Raw genomic sequence first — 19,959 nt, 5'->3', positions numbered from 1 at the left:
TGCCCCAAGATTTTTAGTTCTTGAGCTACAAAGAACATTTTCTCAGATTCAATTGCAAACCTGCATCATGAACACTCTTCAGCACAACTGTCAAGTAGCTCGGATGGTCTTCAACTGTCTTTGAAAAAACAATGTCATTCAAGTAGCAAATGCATTATCCACTTCAGACAACAAAGCAGATTGTTCATTGTGTCTTCAAAGGTGGCTGCAGTGGTGCATAGAACAAAAAACTTTACTTTGAACTTTTGGATCCTGTGTTTAGAAACAGGAAATTTCCCAAAACAATTATGCAAAAAAAAAAGTCAAATTGGCAGGCTTATTAAATACTGCAAAATTTACTATTTAAGTGTATGAAAAAGTTATAAATCTGATGACAGCAATTTGCCAATATTTGCAGTTGAAACTTACTGAATGCTGAAACTGCACTGTGACTACTACTTTCCTCAAGGCCATTGCATTTTTATAAGGTGGCAGAAAACTCAAAACAGTGCTCTGGCTGTAGAAAGCTTTTTACCGGAACCACAACCAGGTTCATCCCAATTTAGGCACATCCTCAGGTGATATATTGTGTGTCTACAACATTATTTTATGCTGTCTTGAAACCTTGAAGCCACTTCCCTTCCTTCACATAACTGGTAAAGTAAAACCCACTAGAAGCATTTGTCAAACCAATAAAAGGGGATGTCCCATATCATCAGCTGGAGGAAATGGAGGCACAGCCATAAGGAACACTGAACTAATTAGAGCCCTACACAAGCAGCCATGAACAAAACTGGCAACAAAAATGCCAAACCTGGCAAAAAAATACTCAACTGGCTAAAAAACACACAATTTGGCAAAAACCAAATTTTACAAAAAAATAGCACCAAAATTGGTGAAAATTAACACCAAATTTTGCCATAAAATAAAATGATTTTCTGCTATCCCTATCTATTAGGTGCTACGACATCAATGTTTATCCCAGTAAGCCTCATCAGCCTTGGCTTGTCAATAGCTGGTCATAGTACCAATATTTGAGAATTACTTTGGACCCTACAAAGAGCCCGAAGTGTAATCAGTTTGTGGCAATGAGCATACAATTATTTTCGTGACTTGTTAAGCTAACAACAATCAGAGCAGAAGCATCATATGAACACCTCCCTTCTTCACTAAAGGTGAATGAGGACACATACAAACTCATCAAATGTTTGGCTAGACATACCCGCGTGAGCATTGTCTGTCACAATAACACCTTTGGAAGACTATTTTACAGGTGTTTTATGGCTGCACGGACCTGCTGCTCGCCATCACCAAATATTTCCTAATTTCCACCTGATATTCGTCTCAGTTCTTGAGCATAATCATCTTAGTTCTTGAGCATTTCCCCCACTCTCAAACAACTGCTGGGCTATACCATCCCAGTAAAAGCTGACATTGGGGGAGTCACATAACCCAACATGTTTTATTTAGTGACATGGTCACATTATTGATGCATTTTGTAGGATCCTGGCCAGCATCCCCTATAATCACTGTGACATGAATGGATTCTGTATGAGGGGGGACCCGAAAGAAACCAAATCAAACCAATAGTTTGGTGGGCAGAGCTTTTGTAGTACCTTGTTTAGCTGCTATGAGCAGCAGACAGAGTGAAAATTCCAGAGCCAGTAACCAAGTGTCCTCATTGAAGGTGGTCAGGACTAGTTTCAGCAGAGTTTATATTGACAACAGTTTTGTGCGATTGTCGTTTTTGCAGGGGTTGATTTTCATGAACAGCATGCGGTGGTGAAACACTGCCTTTTGCTTGGAAAAGTGGAACAGAAACTCTTGTTAAACAGTGTACAAGGATGATGCTATGGAGGAAACTCAGGTGTTTGAGTGGTTTTCCCATTTTAAAAATAGTACTTCAAAAATTAAATGATGACAGACCTCATTTTCAAAGTCCCTACATGGCCCGAACACATGAAAACGTTTAAAACCTTAGTACAATCATTAACAAATAATTCAAACTTTTCTTCAAAACTTCACAGTGACAAAACTTGGTGCTATGATTACTATCCTGAATCAAAGCAACAATCAAGCCAGTCGGAAGACATCACATTCACCTTGCCACAAGAAATACTGTCAGGTGAAATCAAACATCGAAACAACGCCGATTTGTTTTTTCGATGAGAGAGGAGTCATCCATTCAGAGTTTGTTCCATAGGGCTCTGTGCTTGGAAGTTTTGAGAAGACTGTGCAACAGTGTGTTGTGGAAGTGGCCCGATTTGTGGCAGTCAGGTAACTAGTTTTTCCATCCCGGCCATTCCCCTGCTCACACAGCCCTGTATGTACAGTTCTTGAGCAAATATGGTATGACCCCTGCTCTTCTGCTGCCCCCCCCTCCCCCCATGCTCACCAGACATTGCCCCATGCTTTTTTTTTTGTTTCCTACAATAAAATGGGGCATGGGAGGAAAGCATTTTGCTGATGATGCTGAGTTGAAGAAAAAATGATGGACCACTGTCAAGCATCACCAAATATTATTTCAAACAATGTTTCAAAATATGGAGTAAAAGATTAGTAAAGTGCATTGGTGCAAGAGTTCAAGTGGAGGGTGCTTTGAAGGGGATTGAAGGTTTGTGCTTACAATGTGAATAAATAAGCTAAAAAAATAAAAAATAAATTTTTTACTTTTGGGTATCCCTCGTATGTGCATCTGAATGATGATTTTTTACATTATCAAATAGCAGCTACAATTGTGTAAGACCAGTGTAGCATTCCACTTGCCTGCTGAAAAACTTGTGAAAGGAACATCTCACTTTAAAAAAATGCTCAAGGCAATTTCACTATTGGCGCACCAGTTAATATTGGGTACCATTACGTGTGCAGTGATGGATCTATGACTGACTGTTAACCTTATGTTGAACCACAACAGCCTAACAAATTTTGTAACCAAGGTATAAGAACAAGTTTGTCTTTCTGGCTGTCCTCTACAGTAAGTACAGAAATATTTGTTTTGTAAATAAAACTTCCTTTTCTTGCTGCAACTTAATTTATTTTTCCCAAACACATTTCACCTTTTGCTCTACAGCATCTTCAGTGGGCTCTACCTCAATTCAGTTCAAACAGCTAATGTTGCAATTTTTTTTGTCATATTTTAACCACATTTTCTGAGCAGCATGCATTGTTCTTTGGGAACTGGGTGAACTGTTTTTAATCTTGACACTGATACGGCCATGCAAACAAACCTGTTATTCATGCCATGCCAGACATTTCCATGTGGTCTATACCATAAATTCAAAAGACTTCACCTGAATGTCAATCCACGCAAAACATAAAATTCAACACCATATGCAAATGTTATGATCTTGTACCTAAATCTATCAATATAAGGAGTAAAATAGTTCACCAGTGACCAAAAAGCAATGCATGCTGCTCAGAAAACGTAGTTAAAATACAACATAAAAAATGTGACATGAAGTGTTTGATAATCTAAAAATAATAAACTGTATCATTCTAAACCCCACTGAAGATGCCTTGAGTAAGAAATTCATCTGGGAAAAATAAATCAAGTTGTAACAAGGAAAGGTGGTTTCATTTACAAAACAAGCTGCGAGATTTTTTTCTATTTGCACAACAGATACGAAAATAGAAACTGTGAGACTGTTGTAAAAACTTTAGTTTTAAATGGGGAAGCAGTTGTCACAGAATGGATAATAGCAATATTTAAAGAATTTTAATGGTTATTACATGTAGGGGTCACTATGTAAGATATGAGCGTTTTATGGTTTTACACCTTCACAATCAGTTATGTGACTGAACTACCTTATCTGAAAGCTTTTAACTAAGGTTATCTTTAGACTTCAAATTTATGTGATGGGCCTTTTTCATAAATAACAGATTTTTTAAAAATATATCATTTCAGTAATCTCTTTGTGTCAGATAACATAGTAATAACTATGTTCAATAGAAAGCTCGGATATAACTATAATAAATGTTCTACTTAGGTGCCTGCTCTCAAATTTGAAAGAACTGGCAAAAATCTAATCAAATTTGTAAAACCGGTAGCTACTACTGAACTACTTAAATATTTATTCAATGTAATATAGGCAATACATTTTGAATTTTAACAATATATCATATAATAACTGAGCCTTCAAAGTAGGATGTCATTAATAATGATATAATGTTTCCCTAGTTACTACTGAAAAATATCTTAACCTAATGGAACTAAAATTCAGAATATTTACATAAAAACAAGAAAATCAAGCTATAAAATATACTGCAGCTTCAGTTTACTCATATTCACATTCATAAGGGCTATTTAAAAGCAAACTTTTCTATGTAACAGTACACTTTAACTGCTCCTTCTACTAGTTAAAAACATTACATCTGGTTTATAAAGCTGTGTGCATTTTACAGTGAAGCTGAATCTCCAACTTTGCTAAGGCTTGTGACAAACTGCTGCCATAAAATTAATACTCTTCCAAACCTGTTCCTTTGTATTATTGCATTTTTCTGGACATATGCAATGAAATGATGTCAGCAAAACAAAAAATAAGAAGTGAGAGAATTATTGCAGCAACAAGGATTGATGCTAACTTTCTCAGTTTGATGATAGCTTAGTGAAAGGCCTTTACAACAGGTACTACTTCCAAAATCCATATGAAGATCTGCAGGACTCTTAATACACCACCCATTCTGATCAACTAATCACAAAAAAGTACCTACCCCATTACGCAAAACATCCACTGACTGTAACAACTGAACTAAATACTCAATATGGCTTCAATTAACATTCATTATACCCTGAAAGAAGGAGTGTGTTGTCCAAAATTCATACTTCCTTTCGCAAAAGGATGTTCCACTGTCCAAACTACAAAACATTTTGGGCACACTGTATGTAATAAATTCTAGTTCCTAGCTCATTGACATAAGAGTCTTCTCAGTGTGAAAGACCTAGCTGCAAAACTTCTCATACAGCTAGTGAGATATTTTTATTCTGGTCCAGTCACTACAGATTTTATCTCACCAGAACAATGGCACTGTAGAAGACTTTAAACTCCATTGCAGCAAAGTGTAACTTTTTATGATGGCATACTAAACTGCCAGCAGTCTGCCCAAATCATTGGCCATCAACATTCTGGCCCATGGCAGGTCTGACCACTTAATTTAAAATCACCTCTGCACAAGATGGTCACATATTAAGTGGGTATAATTCATTGAAGTGCAGTATCTCACAGACGTCAAGTGTAGGCTGCATTTCTTACGGCAGCAAAATTTGGTAGAAATTCTAATGCTTTGATGTGGAACCGATTTACACTGGGAAAAAAAGGTTCCAATTTTGGCCACCAGGTGCAAATCTAGCACTGTGCATGCATGCAAGAAAGATGTCTAGAAATGTTTCCATTTGTAATGGGTTAGGAATGGGAGGTGGTCAGAAAGGTCAAACATGTGAGGAAGGCATTATAAAATGGCTGAGCATTATGCGACGTAACTTCTGAGGTCATCAGTTGCCTAGAAATTAGAACTAATTAAACCTAACATAAGGACATAACACACATCCATGCCCGATGCAGGATTCGAACCTGCGACCGTAGCGGTTGCTCGGTTCCAGACAGGAAGGCATAACATGGATTTCATTATTAAACATCGCTTATATGATTTGTTCAAAATGAGCACTGGAGATGCCGACAAGATGATGCACAGTGCCAGATTTGTACTGGGTGGCCAAAATTGGAACTAAATTTTTTTCAGCATAAATTGTTTCTATATTAACACATTAGAGTAGTACCAACTTTTGCTGCCTTGCAATAATTACAGCCCACAGTGGACCTCCAACCGGTACAATGGCTACTTCATAACTTATCATCTGGATTTTATTTCTGCCTGTAACACTATTGTGCCCAAGTTTCACTCAACATTTTTTTCCTCTTGGTATTATAATTGTGAATGTCAAAATTATTTTAAAAAAGGGAGACAGAGAGAATGAATGAATAAATAAATAAATAAATAAATAAATAAAGAAGGGTTCAGGAGATAATCTTTAAACACTCTTCTACATCTGTAGCAGTAGCAAATTATTTTAATGTCTATACTACTAATTATTTCACGTTAATGTTATAAATGCATATTCTCAGTTACATGTGAATGCTAAATTTGACATACCTCTGGTATACCTGAGCCACAGGCGTAAGGGGCAAACATCCGTACCAAAGATGCAGCAAGTGCAGCAAAAATGAGAGCCCACACAATGTAGAAAAGGTAGGAAATTATATATGGGCCCACCCCTTCTCTTGACTGACTGAAAACTTCTGGCCATGTCCACCACTAAAATGAAATACATACCCATAAGAACAACAACCACTAATTCTCCACAACATGCAGGTACAAATTAGTATCAAAGTATTTTAATGACAATAAGGCTATTAAATAGGGGTAACAGAACGAAGTAAACATAAATTATGTGATACTGAATGAATTACAAATGAAATACATACCCATAAGAACAACAACCACTAATTCTCCACAACATGCAGGTACAAATTAGTATCAAAGTATTTTAATGACAATAAGGCTATTAAATAGGGGTAACAGAACGAAGTAAACATAAATTATGTGATACTGAATGAATTACATCGAGATTAGCATGCCACATAACTGCTATACAACATACACAAATATTTATATGCTTTTTAGATATGGCCAGATGTAGGGTATATACAAATAAAATATGATTACTATGCTTCCTTTGATTCTGCAATTTAATTTGTGATCACTTTTTAGTGCAGCTCATCAACCCTGAAATTTTCTGATACCAAAAATATACTACACAAATTATTTGTGTCAACTATAGAACAGCTAGCACAGGCCTTTTCAAGCAACTGGAAATACAAACTACTTCCCAGAATATTTATTCTTTAATGAAATTTGTCATAATATATCTTTTTTTAACCAAACAGCTAATGCACTTTTAACTTATATCATGTATTTTTTATGTAATTTGTTTTTTTCTTAATTTTAAATGTAAAATGCTAAATTAAAATTGTGAACGGCCATGCTAGTGTTCTCTCAATCAATAGATGGCAGCACTTTTGCTACTCTGGTTTACCAATTTGCTGCCTCGTTCACATCCACTACTCCCCGTTCTGAGCTCATAGGCAGCACACTGACTGGTACATTCGGCGCTCTGGAACCACAGCACAGCGTAAGTGTCGCGACATCATTTGTATATTTCCCTACCCAGGCAGTCATCCATCGTACTGTTGGATGCCACTTGCACATTGACTTAGGTTTAACAGCACCTAGCCCGACCGGCAGTTCCGAAAAGTTTTTAAAAAATTTTAGGGGAAAATTTTGTCTTTTTTTGTGTGTTATGGTGTGCGAAAATTATTTCCCGTCTTTTACTATATCCAGTATGACACCTGAGGATGGGCTTATAACAGTCCGAAACTGGTCCTGTGAAAATAAATTTACAACTGAAGCGGTATTTTCAATCTCTGCCATAAAGCTCAGTTATGGATGTTCTTCCAACAGGATTGCTTGAGTAAGGTACTCCCAACATGGATGCATAAATTGATTCAATAATTTTTTCTAAATTCCTAGACAACCACATTTTTTGTAAACTAAAATTTTGAAAATATTCATGATCAACACTGAAAACCAAAATGCCTAGGATACTAGCCATTTCCAGGTAATTGTGTAGTTTCTGAAATAACACTTTGTTCATATGCCAGTCCTAAAGCTCTCCAATGTCACCCAATCAGCAGCCTGTGCCTGGTACTGGTTGAGTTAACAAGCATGTAACATCTACGCTCTTGATATTTGCTCATGTTATAATGATAAGCAGTTTGTTTGTGGAAATACATTGCACCTGCACTGCAAAAACTGAATAATCCCAACATTTAAAATTTTTCAAGTGATTTTTGCAACTCAAGTTTATGAATATTTCGAATGAATTGTGTTGTGGTTTGTTCAAGACACCTGTCATTGTCATTCGAACAAGCTATTGTTGAGCATGGTGACTTAATTAATGGCTGAAGAAGGTTAACTATTGCAGTGTACTTCTGACAGATTTCTGTAAGCCAGTACTGTAGGTGGACTGTGATGTTTTAGGGAAACATGAACAGTGTTTTGTGCCACACTTTATAACTTAGTCTAGGGACTTGGTAGAACTACCACTGATTGTTGGACAGTGCTTTTTTAATGTGCATTTTGATCATTTAGCAATTTGTATAAGTACTTCTGGCACTGAGCTTTTTGTTACTTGGGAGAGCTGACCTGACTGTACAAGCTAATATTTTTCACAAAGTAGCGAAACTGTTCATTGTCCAAACAGTATAACTGTGAGAGTAATACAGTGTGAAAAAGCGCAATCTAAATTGTGGTATTCCATTATGACAGATGCAGCAACAGTAGATAAATGAGTCAAATGAGTGAACAGTCTCTGTTACAATTATGTGATTGTTTTATTCCTTTATTTCACGTGGTTAACAAATCATTACAATGGTTGAACACTGAAAACATTGGGTATGGGACCCATTTCTCATGCAAAATAATAGTGGAAAACACCCCTGTCATAAACTACAAGTTATGTAGGGGAAATCATAGCAGAAGGAAGAGCAGCTGCAGCAATAAGTACATGTTTAAAGCAATCCAAACATTTTTCTGGTTATAAATGTGTACCTACCACTGCACTGGCTCTTCCTTCTGCTCTGTACTCCCCTACATTAACTTTTAGTTTATGACTAGTGTGTCCTCCACTGTTTTACACAACAACTGGATCCCATACTTAACACTTTCAGCATACAACTAATATGATGGTGTGTTAACCGTGTGAAACACATAACTGGAATTAATAAAACAATTACATAACTGCATTTGAATCGCTAAATTGTGGTGATGAGTACATTTTGTTGAGCAAACTGCATCAAATGCTGACTAAGATTTTCAGTTTCAAGTCAACAGATAGAAGTGTTGCTGAAGAAGTGATTGAGACTACTAAATTAGGATGGTGCTTTGTAGTGTGTGGTGCATGTGCAGGTGAGAAGCACATCACAGTACAAGTGTTATGGTAATGAATTCACATGAGTGTTTGGAACAGTGTCAAGCATACTGGTGGACAGAAAAATCTATGAACTTGTGAACAGGTGAAGAGTGACTTGGGGAAGCATGAAACTGGAGGTTACTGTGGCAGTGAACAGTGTAAACACTCCGTGCATCACAAATGAAATAAACTAACAGGACTGTCTCTTCAAATGAATGATGATAAAAAGACAGTGTAGCAACAAACCTATGCCACCACAGTGAGAGGAATTAAGTCTATTAAGGATGAGAAGGTTGTGCCATTCTGGAACAGCCATAAGCCAATAAGGATACCCACCCTGTAATTTTGGAATTCAGTAGTAAACACTGCAGACTAACGTGGAAGTGCAATGAGCTGATGTGGGAGTTACGAGCAGAAGCAGAAAGCAGATGGCAGATACAGGCTGCAGCAGCAACTGGCACTTTGACAGGTACAATTTAAAGGTAAAGTATTCTAGTTACTGACAAAATGAGAGATGATTAGAGACAATACTGTGCTTAATAATGAAGGACAGGTGATAAAAATCAAGAGTAAGCCTAATGATGATCGTATGTTTGAAGATACGAAAGAAGAGGTAAAATTAATGGAGGAAAAATGTAACAATTCAGAATAAACTTTATGATGAGAGTGGGCTAAGATCAAGGCTAGCTTCACCTTCATATAACGAGATAAATAAAAGTCATGTTATAACTTTAGATCTATATTAGGGGTGCTCATGTACAGCCTGAGTGAAAAACTAAATGCAATAACAGCGAGTAGGATTTAAAGTTACACAGTACACCAGTGCAAGTAATGGAATGTAGTCCAATTAAATTCAGGGATGCTGAGGAACTGGATTTGGAAATGAGATGCTAGTAGTCAATGAATTCTGCTATTTGGACAGAAAAATAACAAAATGGCTGAAGTAGAGACAATATAAAATGCAAACTAGCAAGAGCAAGGAAAATGATTCTGGGAAAGAGGAATTTGTTAACACTGAATGTAGTCATTTTGTACAGGGTGTATACAGGGACAAGGAAAACAAATTCCCAGATTTCCCAGTTGAAAATACACTTTCTCCCAGGTGAACATACACTTTTCCCGTGTTAAGTGATAGTATACTTTTCCTCGGCACTGTAAAACTTATCAGTCTTTTGAATGTTTATGGTTTTATATGCCAACATAGAATTCCCGGCACTTTAGAAAACGAAGCTGGGGGGGGGGGGGGGGGGGGGGGGAGGAGACACGTTTTGGAAAGATCTTTGATGTGCAGCAACATGTACGCTGCATATTTTTATGTTATGAAGGTATAAATTAGAATTCCACCATACACCGCATGATACTTTCCAAAGTATTGAAATCGAGATTGCGATGCGCTTTTGTAAGCCAGTCATAGCTCATGTCACCTGATCTCACCAGCTGAAGACAGCATAGGACACGTAATGTAGGCAGCCAATAGCAAGATCACTCTTACATAGCGTGAAAACACAAATAGGAAAAGTTAATGGTTTAAATTAATATACATAGTGTTGCTACAAGAAAAACAAATCTTTCACATATAATCGTGGTCTCTAAGATTAATAAGCTGCAAGCAACGCTAAGCTACCACATATAATGCTGATCTTTTAGCGCATGTTACACTTTCAAATATATCAAACAAATGTGCCAGTAAAATTTTTAATAACGACGTAAATTTATGATATTCTGAGCTCGAAAGTCTTCTAGATTGTCGTCCTCAAAGAGTTGATTTTTAATTGAGAGTCAAACGCTCTGTGATTTAAGAAATTCATCGTGCATTCTCATACATTGTTCATCTTGTGCAAAAGTAAATTTACTTTGAAAGTAACGCTTTTCAAACAACCATTCCCAATATTTTCCCGTGACCTGTTAGAAACTGATACATTTCAGTAGTTGCCAGAGAGCGCCAGATAATGCGCAGCTACGATAACGCAGGAAGCTCATATGTTCATACGTGTAAAACATTAAAAGATCTTGCACTATGTAACAAAAGAAAGAAGACATCAGAGGATACTTCAAGAATATCGGAATTTCGTGAACCATACTAAAATGCATAATTCGGCTTAAAGTGCACATTCGTATGTACAGATTCAGATGTAAATTTTCTTGAGTACCAGTACGTTACATCACGCTCATCAGAAGCAATTTGTTGTTAGGAAGTATTGTATAGTCTTCCTAAAGCCTATGACACACTTTGCTGTTGGCAGACGCTTGTGTGAGCACTATGTTTTCCTGTTGTATGTGGCGCATTTCCTTTGCAAATTGAGTTTTATTTTTTCTACATTTAGAGCAAGCTGCCATACATTACACCAACTAGAAGTTTTGTCAAAGTCATCTTTTATCTTCCTACAGTCACTCAACAATGATACCACACAAGATCATCCAGCAGACTGTCACAAACTGCTGCTCATCCTGTGCATCAGATCATTTATGTATGTAGATAATAAGATCACTCCTACACACTTCCATGGAGCACTCCTGATGATATACCCTTATGTGTAATAAATGCTCACAGTCGAGGACAATGTACTGCATTCTGGTGCTTAAGAGGTCTTTGAGAAAAACACATATTTGGGGACTTAGTCTGTATACTCATGTATTCATTAACAGTGTGCAGTGGAGCAATGCACCAAATGTTTTCCGGAAATCCAGGAATATGGTATCTGCTTGTTGCACTCTTAGCAATATGCAGTGCATAAGCAAATTTCATAACAAAGCTCTGCAGGTTTAATCAGGAACTTTTATCGGCAGACACAGATGAATTCTTTGCACTAACACACTGGGTAGCCAGTCTAAATAAAGGTCACCAGGTTCGCTTTTGTCTGTGGGATATAGTTAAACTTCTCATTACTTCAAAGTTAATAATTAAAGCCCTGTATCTAACTACTCTCTGAAAGACAAACATCTCATCACTAGACTGTAAAATGAATCAGCTAGTCACACAGTAATTCCACACTGAAATTTCCTAATGAACAATTCCACACTCATGAACTGGAAAAAAAAGGAAAAGTGAAGGAAAAGAGTGTGTGTGTGTGTGTGTGTGTGTGGGGAAAGGGGGTGGGCGGGAGAGGGGGTGGGGGAAGGGAGTTCCTCAGCACAATTTTACGCCCATAAAGGGTTTGAATGGTTTGTAGATTTTTCTGTACTGTAAAAGTAACTTCACCTATACGTAAGAATCATTATTCTCTTGAATAAGAACTGCACAAAAAAAGCTCTGCCCCAGAGAGCCCATTACTGCCATCTAAACCCAACATGGGCTGGCACCAGATTCCTCAGTTTCGTGAGCTCCAAAGTGCTCCATGAAATAGCTATATCTACCCTTTCAACTAATCATACTTGGGATCACAAACCAGGAATTTTGATTTGCTATTTCATATTCCTGATAAAAACACATCCATAAGATACTGCTACCTACTAGGATTCTCAAAAATTTCTTTCCAACAGGTATCATATGCAACATCTGCTATTACCTGAAGTCACAAGCTACCAAGCCTGCTTAGTAATCTCTGACCACTACACATTTTGGATGATTAGCACAAGAGCAGCCTGTAACCTTTAGAATGCCCAAAACACCCTCCCTCAAGCTGCCATAAAATTGCCCTGGCAAGCACAATAGAGCATGAACACACAGGAGTTACCCAAAAAGGTGCACATAAAATTGCTCTTTAATAAATATTTTGTTTGGAATGAGAAACACCATGGCATTGGATACTACATGAAACAGACCAACAACATTCATTTGTGCTGTTTTATTAGTTTCTGGATTCTCACTGGATATTTGTTAAGATGGAAAGTAAGGAGCATAGCAACAAACAAAGACATAATAGTAACATACCAATGTAGCCTTAATGAGTAGCCCAGCAACAACTCATATACAGATCATATCTTACATTGCATGTAATGGTTTCTACATGTGGCAAATGTTAACATCAAATGCAAAAAGTAGCTAGCTGTCTACAACTTTGAAAAATTACCTGTGAGCAGTTGCCATTATCAAATGTTGTCTCATTAGATGACCAACAACACTGTTCACGATTGAGCCAAAATGCCTGGGGGCAAATTCCATATTTCAGATCTGACATCCAGCTTGCTCCGATATCTATCACACCGGCTACCACACCTGTAAATACACCTACAAGCAGCACACAGACCCAACCTGACCATGCGTCATGTGCTCCTTTTATTAAGTCACATATTGAATCTTGCTTCTTTTTCACAATGTACCGGTGACGCATTCTGTCACGTGCAATGTCTCGCTGCCAGTCAATCGTATGGAAGTCATCATACTGGCCGATGCCTGGGATGTCATCAGCATCACCTGCAACTAAGAACACAATGTTTAATAATTATGTTACCTGAGACAATACATTAAAATTCTTCCACTGTAACAAAAATAATTGCTTTATTGACATGGTTTTACTGTACTGCAGTATTATTACTGATTTCCATGTTGTTGCAATAATCAGGATTGAGTCACTTACAATTCCAAAATGAACTTTTTTCATTGCAACCTATAAGCTAAATTATTCATTTCTTGTTTAAATAACAACATGAGCCAAGACATGTCACTAATCACTGGAATAAAAAATGCAGTGACAAAATGAATGAAGCTTATTCTTGTAGAAAATGAAAATTATGAAGTTATTAATTACATATTGTCTAACTAAATAAACATGAACAAAAGCATATGCCACCACAGATTTCAACATCAGCCTTTTATTGTTAATAGCAAAGCAATTCAACAGTAATGAGAGATTTGCAAGCAAATGAGAATCATCAACCTTTTACTGTTAACAGAAAAGCAATTCAACAGTAATCAGAGATTTGCAAGCAAATGAGATGTATAAGGAAAATATCCTTGTGAAAGTAAAGCTTGGCATAAACAACAGCTTCATGTTTTTAAAATAACATGCCTTTTACCAAAAGCAGATAATGCTGAATGCAAATCAGACACAGCAAGAGATTTCCAAGAACACTCCCCATCGGTAATTTAACTCAACACTCACCTTGAGGTTCCACGAACGTGACTGCACCTTTAAAAAACAAAGGCTAATTTCTAACACAATATTAAGAGGCAACATATCACACAACTAATCTAATAGGACAAAAAAAGGCACTCCAATAGTTAAGCTGCATAACCGATAGCTATTCTAGTTAGTAATGTAACTTTTGTCATAAAAATATTAAAGCATATTAGGACGTTTTGTTACAGTTTAACCCCAAAATCCACAACCCAACTTCTAACACTGAAAATGCATTAAGATGCATGATTAGGAGAATATTTTGACTAGAGTGTGTCCTGTGGGTGGGCCATATCTTATGATTTGGCAAGATTTAACTTCAAATATATTTATACAGTTAGTCACAAGCACTTCTCAATGCTTTTCAACATATTTATTTCACTTTTATTTTGTCACAATGAAAATCGAGCCAACCTGAATGATTTATCAAAAAAGATTGTTAATTAAGGTTTCTATGATTATGGTTGGATTTCAAATATTCTTAATAACTCTCTAGTTTTAATCGTATTGACTGATGCTTCAATTTTGTCTTTCAGATGATAATTTTAACTTCTACGCTAACAACAGTATTGCCATTTTATTACCTGCTCTTACAAAATTTCCAGGCCCTTGCTTTACCTTTATTAATACATAAATGTATCGTCAAATATATGCCTTACTTTGAGATAGCTCTACTTAGAAAATAGATTCAAGCTGCAGATGCAAAATTATTTCACTGTAGCGTACTTCTTAATAAAACCTCCATTTTCTATTATAGTATCCTCATTTCTTCACCCCCCCCCCCCCCCACACACACACATACACAGCATGCAAAATGTTTTCTGTAGTGATACTCTGCGCCAACAGCTTTCCTTTAGTTCCCTGAATTGAATCGTATGCAGAGGTTATACACTAATATAGGGGTGTCCGTGCTGGACCTTCAAGTGAATTAAATAATAATGCACACTACAGTAACTACTATATTAAACTGTTAATACAAAAGATTTTCTAGATGTAGATGTGAATCACTTCTAAATTAAGTAAAGAAAATAATTTACAAGTCTTGATAAGACACTTACCATCTGGATGACCCGAGTATTTAATCGCAGATACTTGAAAAAGGAAAAAAAAGGGAAACACAAAATAAGGATTGAAACAGAAAATAACATGCAATTCAAACAAAACAGATGCAAAAAATGTAAATAAATACTTCTAAGTGTCAGAAAGCAAGTGAAGTAACCACTTATCCTCTGAAAAATTAATGGTAACCCAAACTTTTACAGCATAGTGTTCACTTTTACCACCACTGATCCTCAAAAATGTAAAGCCAGTAAGGTTTACACATAAGAACTTTTAACTACTGAAGAAACAAAACCGTTTACCTAGATACACACCCATAACCAAAATACACTTACTGCTCAAAATAAAATGCATACTACCTGCTCGTATTATTTTCACTTTTGCAAAGGCATATTTTTAGGCTTTAGGGCTCAAACAGCTGAAGAAATCTCTTTTAGTGATTTCTTTTATAATGTAAATACAGAAAAACCCAAAACACAAATTTGCAGCATAATGAAACAATGAGAGATAAATACTATCAAACAATTACAGATTTTTGGAAGAAGAAGCTACTGGTAACCTGGCTACATCAGATATAATCTTATGATCATAATCTTCATGATGTTTAATATTCCATACACAGAGAGCCTGGGGGCAATACCATATACAAGAGAAATATCTGGTTCACTGGGTATTTACAATACAGGGCATTTTATAACAATGTACATTTCAGAACATTAATGGATATATACAATTTTAAAATGAATATCACAGAAAACAAGTGACTAACAACCACATGTAGGATGCTAACAGAGTAAAATACGTAGTTTTCTCAAACTTTTATAATATGCTTAATGATTAAATCTTTCCAAAAAAAGTCCAACTTAATAAATCTATGCAAGAATACAGTCCTACTGGTACACAGACATAACAGTTATGAGAAGATTTCGACAACATTAAATACACCTCATAATACTGAGCATTTGAAATTTAAGATTCTTTCAGGAGACTGTAAGACAGAGGAAACCGACCTAAAAATCGTTTTCTTGCCATTTTATCTGGAACTTACTGGCTGTATATATTCATTTTTCATTCATATGAAACATTAAATGATGTATGCTACACGTTTGCCCCCCCCCCCCCCCCCCCGCACAAACTGACATGAATGTAATAAAGCAACAACACCCAAGCAGAACACTAACGTTTTCTTTCCGCACAGATTCACAGGTGATCTACAGCCTACCTTCTGTAAACTATTTTGGAATGAATGAATGACTAAACTGTATACAGATGACAGCTCATTATTTAAGAAGCATAAACTCGCCAAGACTTTCCTGGAGTGAATACTCCTTTAACACGTTTTGTTTACGAGACAAATTTAAAAACAACAGCGCGCGCGCACACACACACACACACACACACACACACACACACACACACACACACCAGTAGACTAGAATAATTTTATCTTCAAGCAGCTTCTCATGCAAAATTAGATTTGTGGCACAGAATAAACGAAGATATTGCGTTCAAAACAAAATGCAATATGCACTGTACATAAACAGGCGAACATGGAAATAGCAAGAAGCAGGAAAAGAAGAGGTAGCGTTAGCCTTAGCTATGTGAAGCGACATGATATCTAACATGTAAATAATTTACTACATACGAAAAAGGAAAATAGATGCTTACAGTGTGATGCTGCCAATTCATCTTGATGAATGGTGCGTTCCGTAACAGTTCCTGTCGTTGTAATGTCAATCATCTCATCATCTGAACTAATTGATGCAGATCGAAACTGTTGTCCGTTTACGAGTTGTTGCTACACACAAAACAAGCGGATAAATACATACACATAATAAACATAGAACTGTCATTAATGGAAGAATTGAGGTTACGTACTTGGTCATCAACCGCATGATAAGAAGTGGGAAAACTCATTGGTATGGCCGCATTGCCTCTTAAAGGCGCCTTTTCCATGGCTTAAACTGCAATGAACTCTGTGAAAGATACGAAGAAATTAGCGAAATGTATCAAGTATACGCAATGACATCAGACTTGACAAAAGCATCATGGCGACGTCTGACGTGCAGACGACGCATCATATTTCTTACAAATGAAAATAAACTTTCTCTTGTTTTAGTCTTCCTTACCATCTTAGATGTTTTTTTGCTCCTATACAATCAATTAAATTTATGGTATCAAATTCGCTATTCTTTTCGTCAATATGCTTTATAAAACTTCTACAAATCGCCACCTTTTGCCCCAGGCAAACTGTCTCGTTACGCGATCATATGTTTCCCACGTTGGTCACATATATGACTGAATAGTGATACTATTTTAAAATGAAATAAAACAAATAGCAACAATAAATAAGATTTTAAAATTATTTTTAAAAAATATCCATTATTTTTTCAGGTGTATAATGAGAAAATTCCAGGAATAGAAGTACAACGAATCATATAGTAGAATGGCAAAGTATTTTACTAATCCACTTGCAGAAGATGTGGCAACATTAAGGTATTTTGAACCTCCCTATGTGGAAATGTCATTTTTTTGTTTTAATTCAGTTATATTGAATATATAAAATTGGTATTTTGTCAGTAAGTTCAATGTTGAGCTCACTTCATTTGTTCATCTCTGCTAGCTGTAGCATTGCAAGAAATCGCTGTTCATTTTTCACTTCTGCAGCTTTGTCTGCTGGGATTGACTGTTATCATTCTAATGAGGGAGCAGTTTTTTTAATCTCAGAAACATAATTTTTATGTTAATTCCAATTCGCCTTGACCGTCACGTCACGTCTAAACGTGAATTTCAATTGGCGGGATTCGTGTTCAACGGACCGTCACCCCAAGATTTCTCGCGAACACCGTTAGGTGAGCCTGTTCTGTTGATGGTGTGTATGGAGCGGTCTACTGCCTGTCGACTCTCTGAAACAGTTCTGAACGAATGCCACGAATCTTCAGAATCAAATAAAAGTCACAAGGACTTAAGTCCGGAGAGTATGGTGGATGATACAGTACTTCCCAGTCCCATCAACCGAACAAAGCAGCCACAGCTTGCGCTGTATGCGCCAGCGCACTGTCGTGCAAAATGATGGGTGGATTGCGCAGAAAGTGTCACAGCTTCTTTCGCAAAGCTGGTTACAGGTGATGCTCCAAAAATGAACAGTAATACTGTGCATTGACGGTCTGCCGTCTAAGACCGCAATGCGTTAGGATAACACCATCACAATCGTACACGAGAATCACCATGATTTTAGACCGCTCCATTCGCACCATCAACAGAACAGGCTGTGCTAACGGTATACTACTCCTTCCACGTTTCTCGTAGTGGGTTCTACACAACCCTAGTGACTAATTTGAAGGACAGTAACAAGTGCAAACATGTAACTCTTTTGTATCGGTTGTAAATAAATAGTTGCCACTATTTAACTTCCAGTCCTCATAATGAAGATGGCTCCAGCTCACATGAGGCTTACTGTAAGAAATGTAAATACTGTGCAGTCAGCATTTGAATTATTTATGAATCCCAGCATTTTTCAGATTATTTCGAAAAGGATCAACAAAGAAGATAACATTACTTTCGGTAAGAAATGGACAGATCTTGATAGAGAAGACTCTGAATGCTTTCTTGGCCTGCTTATTCTTGTGGGAGTGTACAAAGGTAAACAATGGTTAGTGAATTTACGAAATGAAGAGCATGGTCGATCTATTTTCAATAGTTCTATGGCTAGGAACTGCTTTACTGAAATATCATGCTGTATTCGGTTTTATGATGCTCAGCACCGACGACAGAATTGTAGTCCTGATAAATTGGCTACTATAAGGGATTTATTTGAACAGTGAGTAAGCACATTACATGATGTATATGTTGCACATCAGAAAATTACAGTTGATGAACAACTGGTAACTTTTAAGGGTATGTGTCAATTTCGCCAGTACATCCCCTCAAAACCTGGAAAGTATGATATAAAAATTTGGGCTCAGGTGATAGCACTAATTACTATGTCACACACCTGCAGGTGTACACAGGAAAGGGTAAAGGCCAGCCTAGTGAAAAAAGCAGGGCAAAAGAGTAGTTAGAATTGACAGAACATTTATCCAGAAGTGGTAGAAGTATCACAACAGATAATTTCTTTACAAGTTTGGAGTTGGAAAAGGAACTAGAACGAAAACAAATGACTCTGCTAGGAACACTAACAAAAAGTCGTCGTGAACTATCTCCAGAATTTATCGAAGCAAAGGAAAGAACTGCAGCTCCATGTCTCTTCAGATTCTAGGAATCAGCTACAATAGTTTCCCATTGCCCAGAAAAGGGTAAGATAGTGACATTGCCGAGTACTATGCATTTCAGAGAAGAAATGGGTGACAGCAAAGGCGCAAAACCTATTATAATACTAGACCATAATGCAACTAAATGAGGTGTAGACACAATGGACAAGTTAGTCAGAACCTTCTCCACAAAAAGTATAACAAGAACATGGCCTGTGGTTATTTTTTAATAATATTTTTGATATTAGTACCCTAAATGCTTTCATAATTTGGCTGGACTAAATGCCTGACTGGAATAAAAAGCCAACTACAAAGAAGATAATTTCTTCGAAAACTGGGAACAAGTCTAGTACAGAAAAACGGAAGTCGGCACAGCAAAGCTTCTCTTCCTCATCCTCCTCCTTCAGCAGAAGTGCACAAGGTGGCTAAACGTGGATGGTGCTCCCTATGCGAACGTTCAGTGGATAGTCAGTAAAGAACATTCAGAGATTCTTTGTTTTAAAAGTAAAGAGTTGGTTTGTTTGAAATGCAAGGATATGTAACATCAAGGACGAAGACAAGATCTGTAGTGTTTATGTACATAGTTTAA

At 36.8% G+C, this 19,959-nt stretch overlaps 1 protein-coding gene across 12 annotated transcripts in view; it reads right to left on the bottom strand.

Moving 5' to 3' along the window:
- Positions 1-19,959, bottom strand: part of LOC126268080 (H(+)/Cl(-) exchange transporter 4) — a 436,467-nt gene that overhangs the window by 21,606 nt on the left and 394,902 nt on the right. For 4 of the 12 annotated variants that reach the window (XM_049973559.1, XM_049973558.1, XM_049973560.1 and 1 more), the window contains 4 exons: positions 16,999-17,096; positions 16,789-16,918; positions 13,015-13,364; positions 6,127-6,288 (listed from right to left, as the gene is read on the bottom strand). In XM_049973559.1, the coding sequence (XP_049829516.1) occupies positions 6,127-6,288; positions 13,015-13,364; positions 16,789-16,918; positions 16,999-17,076 (720 nt within the window). In that variant the 5' untranslated portion in view covers positions 17,077-17,096. Of the gene's footprint in view, positions 1-6,126; positions 6,289-13,014; positions 13,365-14,046; positions 14,074-15,119; positions 15,153-16,788; positions 16,919-16,998; positions 17,097-17,249; positions 17,583-19,959 lie in introns of those variants that run through there. The other 8 variants (XM_049973552.1, XM_049973553.1, XM_049973554.1 and 5 more) reach the window with 6 other exon arrangements.

The sequence above is a fragment of the Schistocerca gregaria genome, chromosome 4 (genome assembly GCF_023897955.1).
Source record: "Schistocerca gregaria isolate iqSchGreg1 chromosome 4, iqSchGreg1.2, whole genome shotgun sequence".
NCBI classification, from domain to species: Eukaryota; Metazoa; Arthropoda; class Insecta; order Orthoptera; family Acrididae; genus Schistocerca; species Schistocerca gregaria.
Note: the sequence above shows the minus strand (reverse complement) of the source record. Positions and strands in the feature narration are given on the sequence as shown.